Genomic DNA, 17,129 nt, shown 5'->3' on the forward strand with positions numbered 1-17,129 from the left:
TGTACACAGGAAACCACAGTGCCAATCAGTGTCGTTCCCAAGGTGACAGGAAACCCTATTTGGTCGGATGTTGATTGTGCTTGTCTTTGCGGCTCCACCCATCACATTTTCTTCCTTTTTGGCTTAAGTTAAGACAAATTAATCAGTGGCTGCCATCTGGTAGACAGTTTTGGTGGGTTTGCAGGGATTTGTCCAGCTGATCTTTTGAAAAGTCACACAAGGGAAAATATCCATGTTAATATTTAAGTGCTACTTGAGCCTGGAATTTACAGGGACTGCTGTTGCCCTGAGCACATGAGTAATTTGAGTTGTGTGAATGATCCCCTTGTCTTTTTGAGCAGCAGTTTTGGATCTTTAAGTGCTATTTGGAAACCAGAGAGTTAAACTCTGATGCAGCTTTCCAGTGACTGATTTCCTCAGCTCCTCTCTGCCTCTAATTTGTTTCTGTGCTTGACCATCCAGGCATGGTTTCTGTGACTGTTTCACCAGCCGTCCTAATGTGCAAGCAGAGTGGGACATCTGGGAAAGCGAGGAGATGCACATTAGCTGGACTGGAATGCTCTGAGCACCTTGTCTCAGCCCTTAGCAGGATGTGTGCATCTGTGACATTTGCAACCTAATATATCACCTTTTCACAATGGTAGGTTGGAAGTGCTGTGCTAAGGGACAAAGGCACCAGCTTCTTTATGGGATTGGTTTATGGGAGCAGGAAGCATCTCCTGAGCCCTTCACTAGTACCCACAAGTACTGGTTTCAGCCAAACAACATAGAGGGAAGCATCCATATCAGATATACAGCATTCTGATATTTAGAAGGAAGGTTGATTTTTCACATTTGGGGTTTGTATAGAAAAGTTTCCTTGAGTGTCCACATTAAGGTCTGGAAAAGACTAATGCTTTTAGCTTAAACAAAAATATTCCCCTTTCCTCTCGTTTTGGAATGCATTTATCTCTGTTTATGATATTTCTTTTACAGGGCAGCCTAACACTGAACAAAGTTCAATTCCCTTTAATTTAAAATATTAGGAACAGACAGAGAAAACACTTAAAGAAAGAAAAGAAAAAAATCCAAGTGCCTCCAAAACTGCAGTGTAAGATATCCAAGTATTTATTTGAATTGCAAGAATCCATGTGCTGGGCAGTGATTACATCCATCTTATCTTGTAGCTATCAGTTAACAGTCCAGGCCATGAATCTCTTCTTTGAGTGCAATCATAATTAATTTTACTTCTATGCTGTGCTAGGAGAACTCTTCATAATTATGAGAGTTGACTAATTATACTACTTCCTTTTTGAAAAATCCAGTTCTGGATATTCAGCAGAGATCTCTTGCATAGTCAGAGCTAGTATGTACAGAAAGCTTAACATTGGTAGCTAGCAGAAATGTCTCCTGTGTGCACATACACCTTTGCTCAAAGAATACTGCATGTAAATCTCTGGGCTGGGGTATTTCTCAGCTCTTGCTGGAAATTCTCTTTAGCATTGTCTCTGAGAGCCTTGGTCACAGATCAGGATCCCTCTGTGCAAGACTCCATATGTACAATAAAATGCAGTGTTCCTCTCTCCAAGAGACTTACATTCTAGACATCAGACAAAGTGGTAAATGCATACAGGCAATCAGATGTGCCTCAGCAAACAGAGAAGCAACAGCATCATGGCAGAGATGAGGATGCCCAAAGTATACCATGAGAATGGCTCAGCCAAAGAAATACTGCCCAGAGGCAGAGCTGAGTCCATGCAACACTGACATTTCAGCCAGGCTCTTGCTAGAATTGTCTGCTTTGATACCATCACATCCAAGCTAATGCAACCATTTGGTCAGGCTTTGAATCTTAGCTGAGTTTCCAAGACATTTTAGGAACTCTTTTTGTGATTTTCCTACTAAGACGAGTGGGACATTAATTGGTTAAGTGTTGCAATATGTGCTGCAAATCAGTGCCTATCTTCATTAAATACCTTACCTTTGAACTCTCCATTCATTTCTCTAACCAGGGGAGTCTGTAAGAAGCTACAAAAGTGATATTTCTTTCTGAGACTTTTCCTTATGCTCTCTATCAAAGAATGTACTTTGATGCTTAGCAAACAGAGAGTATTGTTATTAATTTATGGTATCTATAATTATCCTTGTTATGTTAATATTGTGATTTGATAACAGGAGCAAAACAGAACACAGCAACTTCAAATGACCGCTCAAATATGCGATAGGCATCAGAAAGGGAAGTAGTGTATATAATTCCCACACAGAAAAATGTCGTTAAGTACAATGTTTCTCTAGGGAATTCAGTCCCAGTGCTTCAGGATGACCAATGGCAGCTCCCTGGAAAACTGCTGCCAGCAAGAGATGGGAGATGGGGCTGGTGCTGGGCAGGAGGCAGCTGAGTTTTCCCCTCTGCCAGGGCTGAGAGAGTCTTCTGCTTCCCACCATCCCCTGACAGCGGCATCTCCTGTTTTTGAGATGTCTCAAATCCTTCCTGAGTCATAAAAAATTCCCCCGGGAGACTGCTGCATAGTCCAGAGGCTTTCAGTTCCTTTCCCTGGATTTGATAGTGGATCTAAAAGCACGGTCTTACAAAAAGAGAAAACAATCAGAATGGCAGAAAAGTACACAACGGTTAAAAAATGCAATTTGCATGGGCTTGTTTCACTCCAGACTCTGTTTAGCTTGTTTGGTCTCAGTGGATTTATAGATGTATCTGGGAAGAGAGTTTGGCCCACAGAACACAATACTGAATGGGTTTGCAAAAGAAGGCAGCATTGTGAAAAGCAGAAAGCTGGTATTGTAATTAATCCTCAAGTTAATCCTGTAGCTACAGAGAATGCATTTGCAATTTACTGATAAGATTATAATGAAATACTTTTTTTCTCCTTCATCACAAGGATTTTCACAAAGGTAGATGGTTTCAACAACCCTCTAGTCCCCATGTATAATGTTTACTATTGCCTGGCTCCCAGCTACAGAGCTCATCATCCAGGGTCAGTGCAGAGGTCATAAGGTGGGCTAAGAATACTGGAAAAACTACAGAAGGGAAACACCAGCCACAAAGATGGGAAAGCACCCTTTGGTTCAGAACATTCTAAAGTACAGATTGGCAAAAGATGGAGAACATACTGAAAATAGGTAACAGTATTAATGAAGTAGTCAATAATTCCTGCTTGCTTTGTTCTTACATTCTTTCCCTAAAACTCCTCTTTCTATTGAAAACAGGATACTGATCAACCTTTAGCTTTACAGAATATACCAAATTTATGTTTCTACATTGCTTCAATGTATGTTAGCCTGACCTATATTACATCATCAGCCATATGAAGCTCTGTGTGTTGGAAGCATTTGTGCTGAGATAGATGGAGAGGAGGTCAGGCTGGGAGTGACTTCAGTTTATCTTTCAGATATGACTTCTCTCCTTTCTCTTTATTTCAGAATGCAGTGTACATTTAGAGGAACACTGCTTTTGTCAGGATCCTCACTTTTCTCTCCTTTATTCAAATTCATACAAGTAAATTTAAATCAAGCTGTTTAAGTTTCTAAATGCTATGAGTCCTTTGCTAATAGAGGACTGACTGTGAATCTGAAGCAATTGTTATTATGTCACTCCAAAAGTTTTAATCTGTGATGGTGCATATGAGAAAGAGAAAATCAGAAAGCCTTTGCTCTGGCCTTCATCTCTGGGCACAGGTACAGATGCATTTCCCTGTTCCAGAGTCCTGCCTGTGCAGCCCCCTGTAGGAGTGTCTCTGATGAAGGCAGGTGGTCCAAGGCCATGGACTTCAAGGGATCTGCTGAGCTCTGTAGAAAAGAGCTCCAGATCACTTACCTGTCAGTTCCTCATCAGCTTTTCAGCCCTAAATGGGACTGCACAGTTTGGCAATATTTTTTTAAAGCTCTACCTAACCTCTGAAGTGCCAGATAAAGTACACCTTGGCATGCAGACATTTGCAGCTCTCTTAAAAGCATTTAAACTTTGCTCTGTTTCAAATTGCAAGCCTAAGTGGATTTCCTAAACTTTCTTTTCAAAGGGAATGCAGGCACTTTTCACATTAATACGCTTGTTTGAGCAAGTCTTCCCATAGAAATCAAGGCCAGAAAGCCAGACTATGCCAGTGGATCAAGAAAAAAAAGCTGGAAAGAGAAAGGTTTATATGTAAAGCTTAGGTGTCAGGTCTGGAGACTTCAGAAGCAGCTAAAGAAAGGGCAGATCTAAGAGCACATATACGGGTCCTGTCTCTAAGAGCTTAAACCCCATCAGTTCATTGTACGGCTTAGGTTCATGAGTCACCCTGGGAATGGAGCTGTGTTCCAGAGCGGATGTGCTGAAGGATTCGGGCTGTGCACAGGCAGGCTCAGGTGCTCTGTCCGCCGTGTGACCCAGCTCTGGAGCCGCTCTGCCGGCTCCCTTTGGAAGCGTCCGTAGGTGGCGCAGCTCTCCTGAGCGCCGTCCTGGCTCTGGGGCTTTTGCACTCCTCAGAAACTGCTGCTGTTCAGTCATTTCTTCAAAGTGCACTAACAATTCATTTGTCTGCTTAGAAATCTTCCGTGTGACACTTGCAGTAGTTTAAAGATAATGAGGACCAAGTCAAATAAACAAGGAATGTGCTTTTTTATTATCTTAAGGTTGACAGGGTGTAGTAAACGCCTCTTTTCCCAGATGTTCCTTCCTGTCTTTCCCAAATGGCAAACTCACCAGGAAAGAACTCATTGTACTGATTAGCCTTCAAGTCACAATAAAAAATAATTTTCTCCTACTGACACTGTCTGAAGATACTGCCCATTTACATTTAGAATATTCCCACCTATGTCTTTTTCCAGGTCAGCTGGTTTTGGTTAAAGTCTCAAAAGAGTATTGAAGGACATCAGTATGCAAACTGATTATACATTTGCCTGTTTGGATGTAAGGGTTGTAGATTATATTCCTTAAATGAGCAGCAGTTGCAGGATGGAAGTAGAATTTGTGCTTAAGAGATGAATTCTTAGGGAATACATGAAGCTAAATTGATTTATCTAAGGCTCCTCCTATGGAAAAAAAAAAAAAAAAAAACAAAAACTTTTTTTAAATCTAAAATATCAAAAATACAAGATCCACATTTCATTTATTTAATTATAGACCAACTGAATAGCAGAAAATGTCAGTTAAGTAGTCTTAAAAAACACTTTCTTGAAGCTATTTTCTGTAGTGTTGCACCTCTCCATCCTCACTGATTAGTTCAGTTTTCCTAGATAGGCTGTTCTCCATATAACGCAGACAAGCATCCTCTGGGCATCATGTAGTGCTCAGGAGGAAGTGAGCCTTGCATGTTCTGTAATCTGGCTTTGCACCTGGATAAGAGATCTAAATTGACAATGGTGGCACATAGCTACAGCTTCTCCAAGGTCTCAAAGAGGTACTTATGAACTGGAAACATAGAGGGGAAACTTGTACAAGTATGACAAAAACATTTTGCCAATTGCTTTTTTTCTTAATCTTTAAACAAAATATACAACAGACAAAATATGTGTGGTTTTTTTTTAACAGTCCATGCTGGCTTACCCTAAATAAGTGCATTATCTGAGCTCCTTAAGTTGTGCATTTATTTATTATCTGCAGACCTAGCAGTCAATTATTATTACTCCCCATTCTCTTTTCATTTTTCCTATTCTTTTAACTCCTTTTGCCTATATTTATTGTAGCTTGGTTTAAATTAGCATGTGCATTAATCACAGAGAGAACAGGTCATCCAGTGAGTTTGTGCAATGAGGCCTCCTGTATGAAATAGAGCAATGCTGCAATGCAAGCAGATAAGAATAGTAATAAACAATACCACATTCAATTAAAGCTCTACCATGTAAAGAAAATTAACCACTAATTGGTAAACATTTGTTCAGCTTTTGGAATAAACAGCTCAAATAAGCACGACAAATTTGCATCTTCATTTATTTTTGCTTCTGAACATTGAACTCAATTTTCACTCATGCTGCAGACATATATGTAACTATGAAGCAGAAACAGAGCTTTATGTTGCCATTCAAATTTTATTGAAGATGTAAGTTTGCGTGACAAAATGCAATTTGACTGTAGAAATAATCTACAGGAAAAGATGGGAGGCTGTTTAAGCTTTGCATTTTTGAACAGTCAGTTCCCGTGGCTGAGCAGCATTGCCTTATCGAGGGCAGAACAGGAGTGAATTGGCAGAACATTAGAAAGCCTGATTAAAAGAGGGAAAGTTGAAACTACACTCATGTCAGCTGTTTTCCTCTACAGGATATTGAGCCATTCCTGTCCTAACCAGATACTGATTGCTTAAAACTTAATCCAGAAGTACTTGTCAAAACCGTTTCCTCAGCTCATTTTGACCTGCTGAGCTGTGAGTAGATCCTGAGAATTGTTTGCAATTTAGTGCTAGATATATTGGTCTCCTCTCCCTCATGGCTGTGGGAACAAGACCAGACCCTCTGGAGAGAACATGAACTGCCTCCAGGTCTCAAAAAAACTATTTAAACTTCATAGCTGAGGCTCCAGATCTGTTTCTGTGGACTCAGAGAGATGGAATATGCTGCCAGGTGATTTCTTATAGCTGGGAGGCCACAGAGGATTGGAAATCTTGCCTCACAGCAGCCATATATCCCTCTTCTTCTTCCAGTAGGTGCACAGCTTACTGTCATCATTTCCAGACCCCTTCCTCAGAATCAGAAAACATCAGTTAGATGTTTTCTCTGTTATCAAAATAGAGAAAAATAAAAATACAACACTGGAATACTGTGAGGAGAGCTGTGTGACAGAGCAAACATGAACAGAAACAGCAGACATTCTCCTCAAGAAGATGCATACTTCATATTATTGCCTTTCTTAGAGTCCTGAGCTTAAATATATTCCATCTCTGGCTTTCAGGTGATAGGTATTAACTTCAGTGTCATATCCAATTAGCCTCTGTAAATTAGGTCCCTGGTTTGGTGAGATGGGGCTGCTAGATCAATGGCTACAGATATCTGCAAGGCAGAGTAGAAATAATATAAATATCAGTGATATTAAACATTTAATTGTTAAGCATGTTTGTGGAAAATTGGGCTAATACCTATCTGTCCAGGATCTCCTCTCTGGAGAGGAAAAATCAGAGCCAGAAGAATGTTTATCTGTGAGAGGAGTAAGGTTTTGGAAATGAGGCCAGGAACCCATGGAAAAAGAGAGGTTTACCATTCCCATGCATGGTAAGAAGTCAATAGGTAACTTCTGGTGGTTTAAGTAGCACTGCTATGTCAGGGGATAGCAGGAGAGTGGGGAAGGTCAAGTTTTGACCTACTGCACACCCAAGTGCTGAAGGTGGACCTAAAGTCCTAACTTTTTATTTTTATACATAATAAGTAACTGTAAAATAACCTGACATGAGCTGAGCAGAATAGATTCTTCAAGGTATCAGATTCTATCAATTTAGACTAATTGGTCATAATGCAAAGTAAATTCTGGTTTGGCCTTGTTAGTTGGTTGATCTTAACTTTTGATTTTTGAGTACTTCATTCTGGGGTGTGGTACAGGTTTGGTTTGTTGAAAATGTTGATAGCCTCAGATCAGAGTGGTTCCTAAAAGCTGCAGCTCTTGTTCAAGTAAAACCCAGAATTGTTAGCAGGTAAAGCAGAGAGCATTTGGGAAGCTGAGTTTTCATGGTGGGTCTGCCAAGCATCTGTATATCAGTGCTTCATAAGGCACCTGGGAGTGTAAAAATTAAAAGTACAGTATTGGCAATAAATACTAAGTGCAAATATTTATGTGTTAGGATGACATTCACATACTTACCCAAATATTTTTACTTCATTATTTTCTCAAACTAATACTGGTGATATTGATTAACCTTTGTGGAAAGGAAGAGTAAATAGGAGGATGATTACATTAATGGGTATTGTATATTATCAGAACTCATGGGGTTTTGTATTAGAATATTCTTTAATATGTGCTGCAGCACAACAGAAAATTGAAAGTTATGAGTTATTCTTTCAAGGAAAGAATGTAGATGTAAGAAAAATGAATCTTCATATTTCAAATTGGGATGTTCAATAATGGAATTTTATTGTATTCTTAGAAAACTTGTTTGAGGTATTATGCTGATGCTCAGAAGAAAATCAAGAGATTATCATACCCATTAATGTAACCATACTCATTCACCCCTACTTTCCCAAGATATCCAGTAATATCAGCAGTACATGGTGGATGTATATTTCAGTCTAGCAAGTACAGAGCAAGAATAATACATATAGGTTTTGGAAAAAAATATAAATTGTTCTTATGCATTAGAAGCAAGTACTTAATAGTACTGTGAATGTTACTTTAAAACTTATCAAATTATTGCTTCAAATGAGAGTCATCTCTTAACCTTCTCAGGACTGTCTGTAATGGATATTATAAATCTTCATTTGTGAAATGTCTCAGTTGTTTATTAGATAGTCCATATTACTATTTGCCCAAGGCAGGAAGAAAACAGCAATATCTTTGGTCATTTGAAAAAATTATTTTAGCCTCTTTGTACTTCTGCTTTTCTACTTTCCCTTTTTTCAACGCTGATTTTTCTTGATGAAGTCAGAGTTTCCTATTTTTATTTATTTTCCATTGGTATAGAAGATTAATAATAATCCTTTTCTAATTTACTGTACTTTTCACACTTCACACATATCACATTAGTTCATCTACATGACCATGTTTTCTTTTAGCTGTTTTGCTAAAAGCAGAAAGAAAGCCAAGAACTGTATTTTTTCCATTGTTCATTTTTCCAAATATACTTTTTTTTTCCCTTTGAATTGCTCTGCTGAAACATGAAACTGGGTGTGCAGGTGGAGTCTGGCAGCAGTGGGTGCTGGAAAGGCTGTTCCTAGTTGTGCTCTCCCAGCACGATTGCAGCGGAGCAAACCCCACCTGCGGGCAGTGCATTTGCTGGTGAGATGGACTGACAGACTGGGGATCCATGGCTAGGCCTGATCCCTGAGCACCAGAGGAACAAAAGGCACGGGGAATTGTGGTGCTTTTCCCTTCAGCAAAACACAGGGAGAGCAGCCCTGGGGATCCCTGGTGCAAGCGGGATCTGAGGACCCAGAGCGAACTGCATCCAGCTGTGCTCGCCATGCTAATTGATGGCATTGTTCACCACACAGCTGGCCCAGCTCCTCCTGGGCTGCAGGGGAGGCACAGAGGAGGCACCTCCCGTGTGTGTCCCTGGTGCTGGCTCACAGGGCAGTGACTCCGAGAGGGCAGCAGCCATCGCCGCCGCCTCCAGAACGGGACACAATGGGAGGCCGTGCCTCAGGAATCCGGGTGTTGCATTTTTCACAAGTGCTGAATAAACATATGTGTTTAAAGGAATTATTCAGCTCAAATAAACAGCTGGGAACACGTGTGGGGTAATTGGATTTCTGTAATCGAATCTGTGGCTTAATTTTAGGGTCAGGGAAGACTGGAAATGACCTCAGTAATGTTTAAAAGGGCTTTAGTAACCTGATGTCCCTCCAAAGTGGACAGGTGGAGCTTCCTTTCAAGAATTTTCAAACAAACACTGCTTTTTAAAATTTTAATTTTATCATGCCTTGTATTAAAATCTGCTTCTATAACTGTATTATTTAAAATACTCTGGTGAATTCTCATCAGTGAACGTGTTCCTATTATCCAAGTGAAAAGAGATCTTTAGGTATGTAGTAAGACTTCCCTCTGGGATTCCAGACAATACACAGACACAAGTGGTTTCCTGATTGCACTTATTCACGTACCCAGTGATGAGGTGGCTGTCCCAGCTGGTGGAACTTCAGAAGAATTAGTCTCCTGATAATTTTAATATAATGTTGCACAAATGTTTACAATTCCTCAGATTCCTTACATGGTACTCTTCCCCATTAAGAGGATGCTCATCCTCTCCCCATCGAGAGGGTGCTGGGGTAGGTGTATCATAACAAATTCTCTTATTTGGCCCAGACTATTCCCATGGGAAACATAAAGAATATAAAGTTTTTTAAAAGGGGAAAAAAAAGCTTGGCCTGGAGAAATAAGGGAAAACCCATGTGTATGGGTCCCTTATTCTAATTTGAAGTGGAAAATGCCAGTCAGGAGATACATATGCACACACAGACATATATATATATATATATATATAATGTATGTATGTATGTGTGTATCTCCAAGTAAAATGAGCTGTCTGATTTGAACTGGTCAGATTGTGATTTCCTTCTTCAAAACTTAATGTAGACAAGCACTAATTACCAAAAATGGGCTTTGTTTTAGGTGGTACCTCCTTGTTGCTGACCTTGTGCAGTCCCTCCTAGTATGGTGGAAGAAGGGGAGCTCAAGGGTAACCTCTTTCCATCCAGGCAGTAAAAGAGAAGAGAATTCTTTCTTTCTATTCTTTAACAGGGAGTGAGGAATTTAACTATTAGAGGAACATTGAGAATCCAGAGAGTCTAGAGGAGGACCTGAGACTATAAGCATCTTTTATTAGAGCATACAAACACGTGATGGTTCAGGCTTCCCCTCATCTTTCAAGACAATGCAAAATGTTCTGTTTTCAGCCCTGTTTCTCAGCATAAAGAATGCAATAAAGAAGTCTCTGTGATCAATCTAATTTTTGTTATAGCATTTCTAATTTATGTAAACATTATTTAAAGTATTTTATTAATTGAAGAATAATTCTTCAAAAAGGTTCTTTGCAATATCCATATTTATGGAAGCATTACCTTAAGAATTGTGATCTATTGTTTGTCTTCTTATGAACTACTAAGAAGATTGCTTTATATTCAGTTTTTAGTCAATGTGTACCTTTTAATGCATTAAATACGCACCTAAGAACTGGTTCTTCTTTCCAGATTAAGTAAGATCCTCAAGACCTGTGTTCATCAATAATCCCCATAAATGGTAAAAGCTGTAAACTCACAGTTATAATTAGATCAGGTATATTTTTTGTTGTTGTTAAAAAGGAAATAGCCCTGTTGCCAAGACTGTCAGTTATAACAATGTAAAAGCCAAAGAAAATATTAACATTTTCACTGTACTTTGTTACTGGACAATGGGAATACTTTTCCTCTATATTAGGAAATCCCAGTAGGCTCTCCCAGAAGTATGTCTGAATCTAAATTGCTACCCATTTCTCAAGCAAAGGTAGCCTAAACAGGTTTGGAGGGATTCATTGCACAGCTCTTCTGTGGATTTCTGGATGGTTTTCAAAAGATTGGATTTGCAATACATGCACTTAGAGCCACCTGTTTTAGGGACTGCCTTTTTCCGTGGAATAAATTGCTAGTCGTGGTCAGAAGAGGTGCTTGTGTGGAGAGGTTTTGTGACAGGTCTAACAGGATGTTTTCCTTGAGGAGTGATGTGGAGCTGGGAACTGATTTTCTCCCACAGTCTGGCGCAGGCCCCAGGGAAATGGGATGGGCATATGAGCCAGAACCCTCCTGTAGGGTCCAGCTGAGAGCAGCCACCATGGTGTGCCCACTTCCCAGACTATCACAGCTCTGAATTTGGGTGTGAGTGCTGGTACTGCTGACTGGGACCCCAGTACCCTGCAGCCTGTCCCATGAGGCACAGAACACTGTGCATGTACCACTTACCCATCATTTTTTGCTTAGGATGCTACTTCCCTTCTGCCTACCTTCTAGCACAACTAGCAGAATCATACCCCACCCACTTCCCTGTGCCAACAGAAATTGTCCCCATCTGCCCCTGGAGACAGCCAGACACCCACTGCTGACTCACTGTTACCATCTGCAGGCCTGGGCAGCAAAGCTCTTGCTGCCACCCACCCATCACCTAAGCTGGAATAGGCTTGTGAACAAAATGACACAATGTGAGATTCACCTATTCCACTGAGTGGTCTTGTCTCTTGGACATTATTTCTTTATGCTTTGCTAAGTGGCAGGGGAGTGACTGGAGTAATTTCTATTCATGTAGACTGACATGATAGAAATAGTTTAATTTAAAATAAAATTACTGAAGCGTCTACTGACACGTATGAAGTTCAACAAGGTGAAATGCCAGGTCCTGCCCTTGGGTCACAAAAACCCCCTGCAACTCCACAGGCTGGGGCAAAGTGGCTAGGAATCTGCCCAGTGGAAAAGGATGTGGAGGTGCTGTTCAATGGGAGCTGCACATGGCCCAGCTGGCCAGGAGGGCCAATGGCATCCTGGTCTGTGTCAGGAATAATGTGGACAGCAGGATCAGGGCAGTGACTGTCCCCCTTCACTCAGCACTGGTGAGGCCACGCCTCAAGTCCTGTGTCCTGTTCTAGCCCCCCCCACTACAAAAAGGACATTGAGGTGCTGGAGCGTGTCCAGAGAAGGGAAATGAAACTGAGGAAGGAGCACAAGTCCTTTGAAGGGGTGACGAGGAAGCTGGGGATCTATAGCCTGGACAAAAGGAGACTCAAAGGAGACCTTATTGCTCTCTACAACAACCTGAGAGGAGGTCAACCTCTTCTCCCAAGCCATCAGGAATAGATAAGGGAAAATGGCTTCAAGCTGCACCAGATTCAGGGTGGAAATGAGGGAGAATTGCTTCACTGAAAAGGTTGTCAAGAACTGGAATGGGCTTTCCAGGGACATGGTGTAGCCACCATCCCTGTAAATGTTCAAGAAACAATTGGACATGGCACTTAATGCTGTGGTTTAGTTGGCATGGTGGTGCTCAATCAAAGGTTGGACTCACCAGTTGTGGAGGTCTTTTCCAACCTTAATGATTCTGTGTTTCTATAGAGGAAAGGATTCCCCCAACACTAGTAGCATTTGCCTCACAGATACTATCAGATGATGTCTGTATAATAATAATATGTGGTATTACTGTCAAAGGGACAGTTGTATCTTAACATCCAGTGTTCAGAGAGGTTTGTAGTCACACTCTCCCAGCAGTTCTCCTACAGATGAGAACTGCACACAACCAAGCAGAGTTTCAGCAGAAAAACTGGAACCACTGGATAATAGATTACCCAGTAAATAGTTAATCGTTGGCATATGGGATGTTACAAATGGGCAATGTGTAGAGTTGTATACTGATCTGGCAGGATGGCTATTAGGAGAGACTTGAGACAATCTTATGTTATGTTTGTCTATATCCAAGCATGATAAAGTAATGAAGAGTTCAAAGAACTTCCTTGTAAACACACCTTAATGGAGAACCAAAAATGTACAGAGGTAGGAATCTCACTGGTGTTCTCACATCTCTTTCTGTGCATAGCTGCTTGGTAAAGGCTGACTGAGCTGGGCATCTGTAGTCCAGCTCATCCAGCTGAGTCTGTCAGCCTTATAGGACTGATTGCTGCTTAGTAAACACAAAAGCTTTGATAAATGCCTATAGCTTTGTGTTTAGTCATCACAGTTTGCAGACCATGGATTTTTTGCAATCAATATGCCCAAAGTTAAGGGTGAAGTAGACAATATTTGATTGATGGGTTGAAAATACAAAAAAAGCCAGGTGTCTTAAGTATTGTTTTAAGAAAGCCTCAAAAAGAAAAGGGCTCATACCAAGCCCCATACAAGTGTGATCTATTTTTGTCATGGCTCAAAGTTGTTATTGAATCCAACTTTATTTTCCTGTAGAAATGGAAATGTTATGAATTTTATAGTAAGAGATGTATGGCATTTCCAAATGGCCCCTTTTAAGTCTATGACCATTCCTTCTTCTCAGACACAGATAATTTATTGTGGTTTATTGCCTCTCCCTTCCCTTCTACCTAGCATAAGACATTGTCTAATGTCTTGGTAGTCCCAATGTTTATACTGCCTTTCACTTATTTCTGCTGCTTTTATAAAATATTCCTGCTCCATTATGTATATTTATATGTATATTTAATTTCAGTAAATTCTTAAACATGCACCTGACATAACTCTGAATTTATTTCACACTGTTATGCATATCAGTTAGAAATATATGCTCTGTACTTTCTTCTGTGAAATATTTCTTCTTTACCAAGATACCACTTTCGCATTTTACATTCGTAACAATAAAGTAGCATATAGGGAGTTGTTTCTGCTTCTAAGAATAATTCAAATAGTTGCCTCCATCACACATTTTTGCAGCATAGGTTGTTAGATTGGAGAAGTAGGATGTCCTTGGTTTTCCATCTGCTCAGTGTTACCAGTGAAGCTAATCTTGCAGTCTTTGCATGCCCAAATCCATCAGTGACTGTGGAGAAAGTGAGGGTGCATGAATAACTCAGGGTCAGCTTCATGAGTATGGGATTTACAGTAACACAGATCTCGTATAACCATTGGATTATTTTCTGATGCAGACGAGGATCCAACGTCTCACTGACTTTGGATATGAGCAGCTTGGGAAGTGTTGAACCTTTCGTCGCTGTGCCAACCCCACGAGAAAAAGTAGCGATGGAATACCTGCAGTCAGCTGGCCGCGTCCTGACACGGCAGCAGCTTCGAGAGGCAGTGGCATGTTCTCATTTGCTTCAGACAGAATTCATGGTGAGTTTAACAACACACTTGAAATGAGGATTTTTGACATAAGTGGCACAACAGGAACTGTGAGGAAAAAATATTCGGGCAACACCTTAAAGTCAAGGTACAAATTGTTTCCAAAAGGCAGATTAGATAGTTTCAAGAGGGTGTTTTATGTTTTTGCACTAAAGACAGAAAAGTCAGTCAGTTATATCCATGGACAATAGAGATCCCTCTTGGTCTGAAGTCCCATCATAGATGGGTTAAGTATTATGATAGAACTACAGTGCAAACAGTCAGAACTGTAACACTGTGACAGTTTCAAAGAGATCATAAAGACTATGATGAAAACACAGTCAGAGGTGGAGATTTTTTTTATTCCCATGTAAACTGCATGTATGTTTGCAATTTGAGCACTAAAGTTTTAGTCACCGTAAATTATTTTTTGGAGCAGATAGGGACACCCACAGTCCCTGTCCAAAAGGGACTTTTTTCCCAAGGTCCAAAATACCTTTAAAAAGCATGCCATACAGCAACCTAATATACTCAAGACAAAAAACCCTGAAGTGTTTCACAAGTGTATTTATTAGTAAAAAGGGTAAGAATCTAAAATGAAGAAAGTGGCCAGGTGGAAAAAAGTCAGAGCAGAAAAAGTCAGGGAAAACACATTACAACACATTACTTTGAGAAGACCTGAAAAAATCTGGTATTGCCAAACATCAGATGAAAGAAGTTGTCAGAGAAAAAGGAGACCTTTTTTACAAGGGAAATAGAAAAGAGCTTTAACTGAAGCCACTTGAATATGAAAGCTGAGTAAGGCAGGACAAAAAAGGTTTTGAATTTAAAAAAAAATCATAACTTCATGTTTAAACAGATCAAAAGCATGAAGCTTACTAAAGAATACAAAGATCAATTGATGATTAAAATGATATAAAAGTGATTTGGGGAAGTTGAACCAGCAGGTGAGGAGTGACTCCATTATTTGCATCTGCATCGACCTAAGAAGAACTTTGGACATTTCCTTCATCTGTGGCAGGGATAGGCTCAAGCAGATCACTAGAAGTTCTGTCTGATATTGAAGCATTAGTGGAAGGGATTCTATAACAAGTCGATAAAATTAATAAAAGTAAGTTAATAGTCACCCAGGAATCCTAAAGGAGTCCATATATGCACTTACTGATGTATTAACTAGAGAGGTGTAATGTAGCCATTGTGCTTCAGCAGCTGAGGAATCAGAGGGCCAAAGGTAGCAATTTTTCAGAAGGGCTCCAGAATTGATCCAGAGAACTGTATGTCTAGAAATCTGATGCCTAAATCAGAGAACCTGTAAGGAATTAAAATTAAACATGCCAGAGGATGTGACCCTTTAGGTTTCATTTTGTTTCCAGTCTTTGCATGTGAATAAACAGATGAGTGCCATTTTACTCTAAAAATAGCTTTTCATTATGAATAATTGCATCCTATGGAGCAGCCTTTTCAATTACCTTTAAAATCCGAAGTTTTTATTGAAAGCCATTTGCTTAAGAAAAGTAAATCCCTCAGTTCTTCTACCAAAACGTGGACAGACAGTGTACACGAAAAATTACAATCATCCAACATATTTTTATCACTAGTTATTCCATAGGTTCTCTGCCGTTCTGCTGCTTAGGCAGGAAAGACAGAAGAAATAACTTCATCATGCCTAAGCCCCCCATGTTAGGAGACAGTTTGTACAGACAAATTGGCACTTCATAGAATCCTGCTTAGCCAAATTGTCCCACACAGCAGTTGTGCACAGCTTTGGGGAGATAGAGGCACATTTTATTTGTCCCTCAAGGGGGCACAACATGGCTTTGGCCATTCAGTGTTTCCACAGGATTTTATTGAAGAGGTCATGACTCATCTATTCTGTTTTTAAACCATTTTTTAAAATGTGTTTTAAGATGAAACTGTTGAACAGTATCTGTTTACTATGTTCCTTGCTACAGATAATAGCTCAGTAGGAACTTGAGGCATGCAAAGAACGCAGTATATAACCCTCAGCCATTCTGCTCACACAGCTCATTTTAACTAGCTAAAGAAGTACAGTAAGGCAGTCTTCTGGAGACTAGAATTATTGAAGAACTTCCAAATGTGAAAGAAGTGATGAAATGTTTGAAGTTTTCAGTGGAAAATTAAACATGAGCAGTTTCAGGTTATTTTTAGTTCTTCATTTTTTTTTCATTAACAATTAAAGGGGCATTACTTAATTAAAGGGTATATTTGGCTGGGAGAATATACCTGTTTTACAAGGAGGAAGAAACATAATTTGCCCAGCATATATGTTTTCTTTATAGCCTGAGTTGCTACTCTTCAAAGGATAGAATATCTGAAGTTGGCAACAGAAGATAAAATTCATTTCCAAAACACCCAAATGTCAAAAAATACAGTCCTGCATGGGAAAGTGCCTGATCATTAAATCTAAAAAATTACATCCTCAAAAATAAGAGGGATGAGTATAATGAATACCTGCCTGAATTTTCCTAAATTTTGCTGCATTTTCTTGAATGCTTTCAGAGATCCAAATCATATCTCTTCAAGTGTATAAAGAGCATTTAAAACTTAATGTGAGCCAGAATAGCTGCTATTAGAAGGCATCACTCAGACAGGGAAGCCCATGAACAATACGCATATGCATCTATAATTGCATGCAAGTGGCTGAGCATGGGAATGTGTGCAGTTTATGCATTATTTGCAATTTTTAAATTAAATACATATGTTTAATAAAATAATTA

At 39.8% G+C, this 17,129-nt stretch overlaps 1 protein-coding gene across 3 annotated transcripts in view; it reads left to right on the top strand.

Annotated features, from left to right (window-relative positions):
- The window catches only part of PTPRR (protein tyrosine phosphatase receptor type R), a 139,624-nt gene that overhangs the window by 94,825 nt on the left and 27,670 nt on the right, over nucleotides 1–17,129 (top strand). For all 3 annotated transcript variants that reach the window (XM_058022920.1, XM_058022921.1, XM_058022922.1), the window contains exon 7: nucleotides 14,217–14,403. In XM_058022920.1, the coding sequence (XP_057878903.1) occupies nucleotides 14,217–14,403 (187 nt within the window). The remainder of the gene's footprint in view (nucleotides 1–14,216; nucleotides 14,404–17,129) is intronic.

Source organism: Melospiza georgiana, chromosome 4 (genome assembly GCF_028018845.1).
Source record: "Melospiza georgiana isolate bMelGeo1 chromosome 4, bMelGeo1.pri, whole genome shotgun sequence".
Classification (NCBI taxonomy): Eukaryota; Metazoa; Chordata; class Aves; order Passeriformes; family Passerellidae; genus Melospiza; species Melospiza georgiana.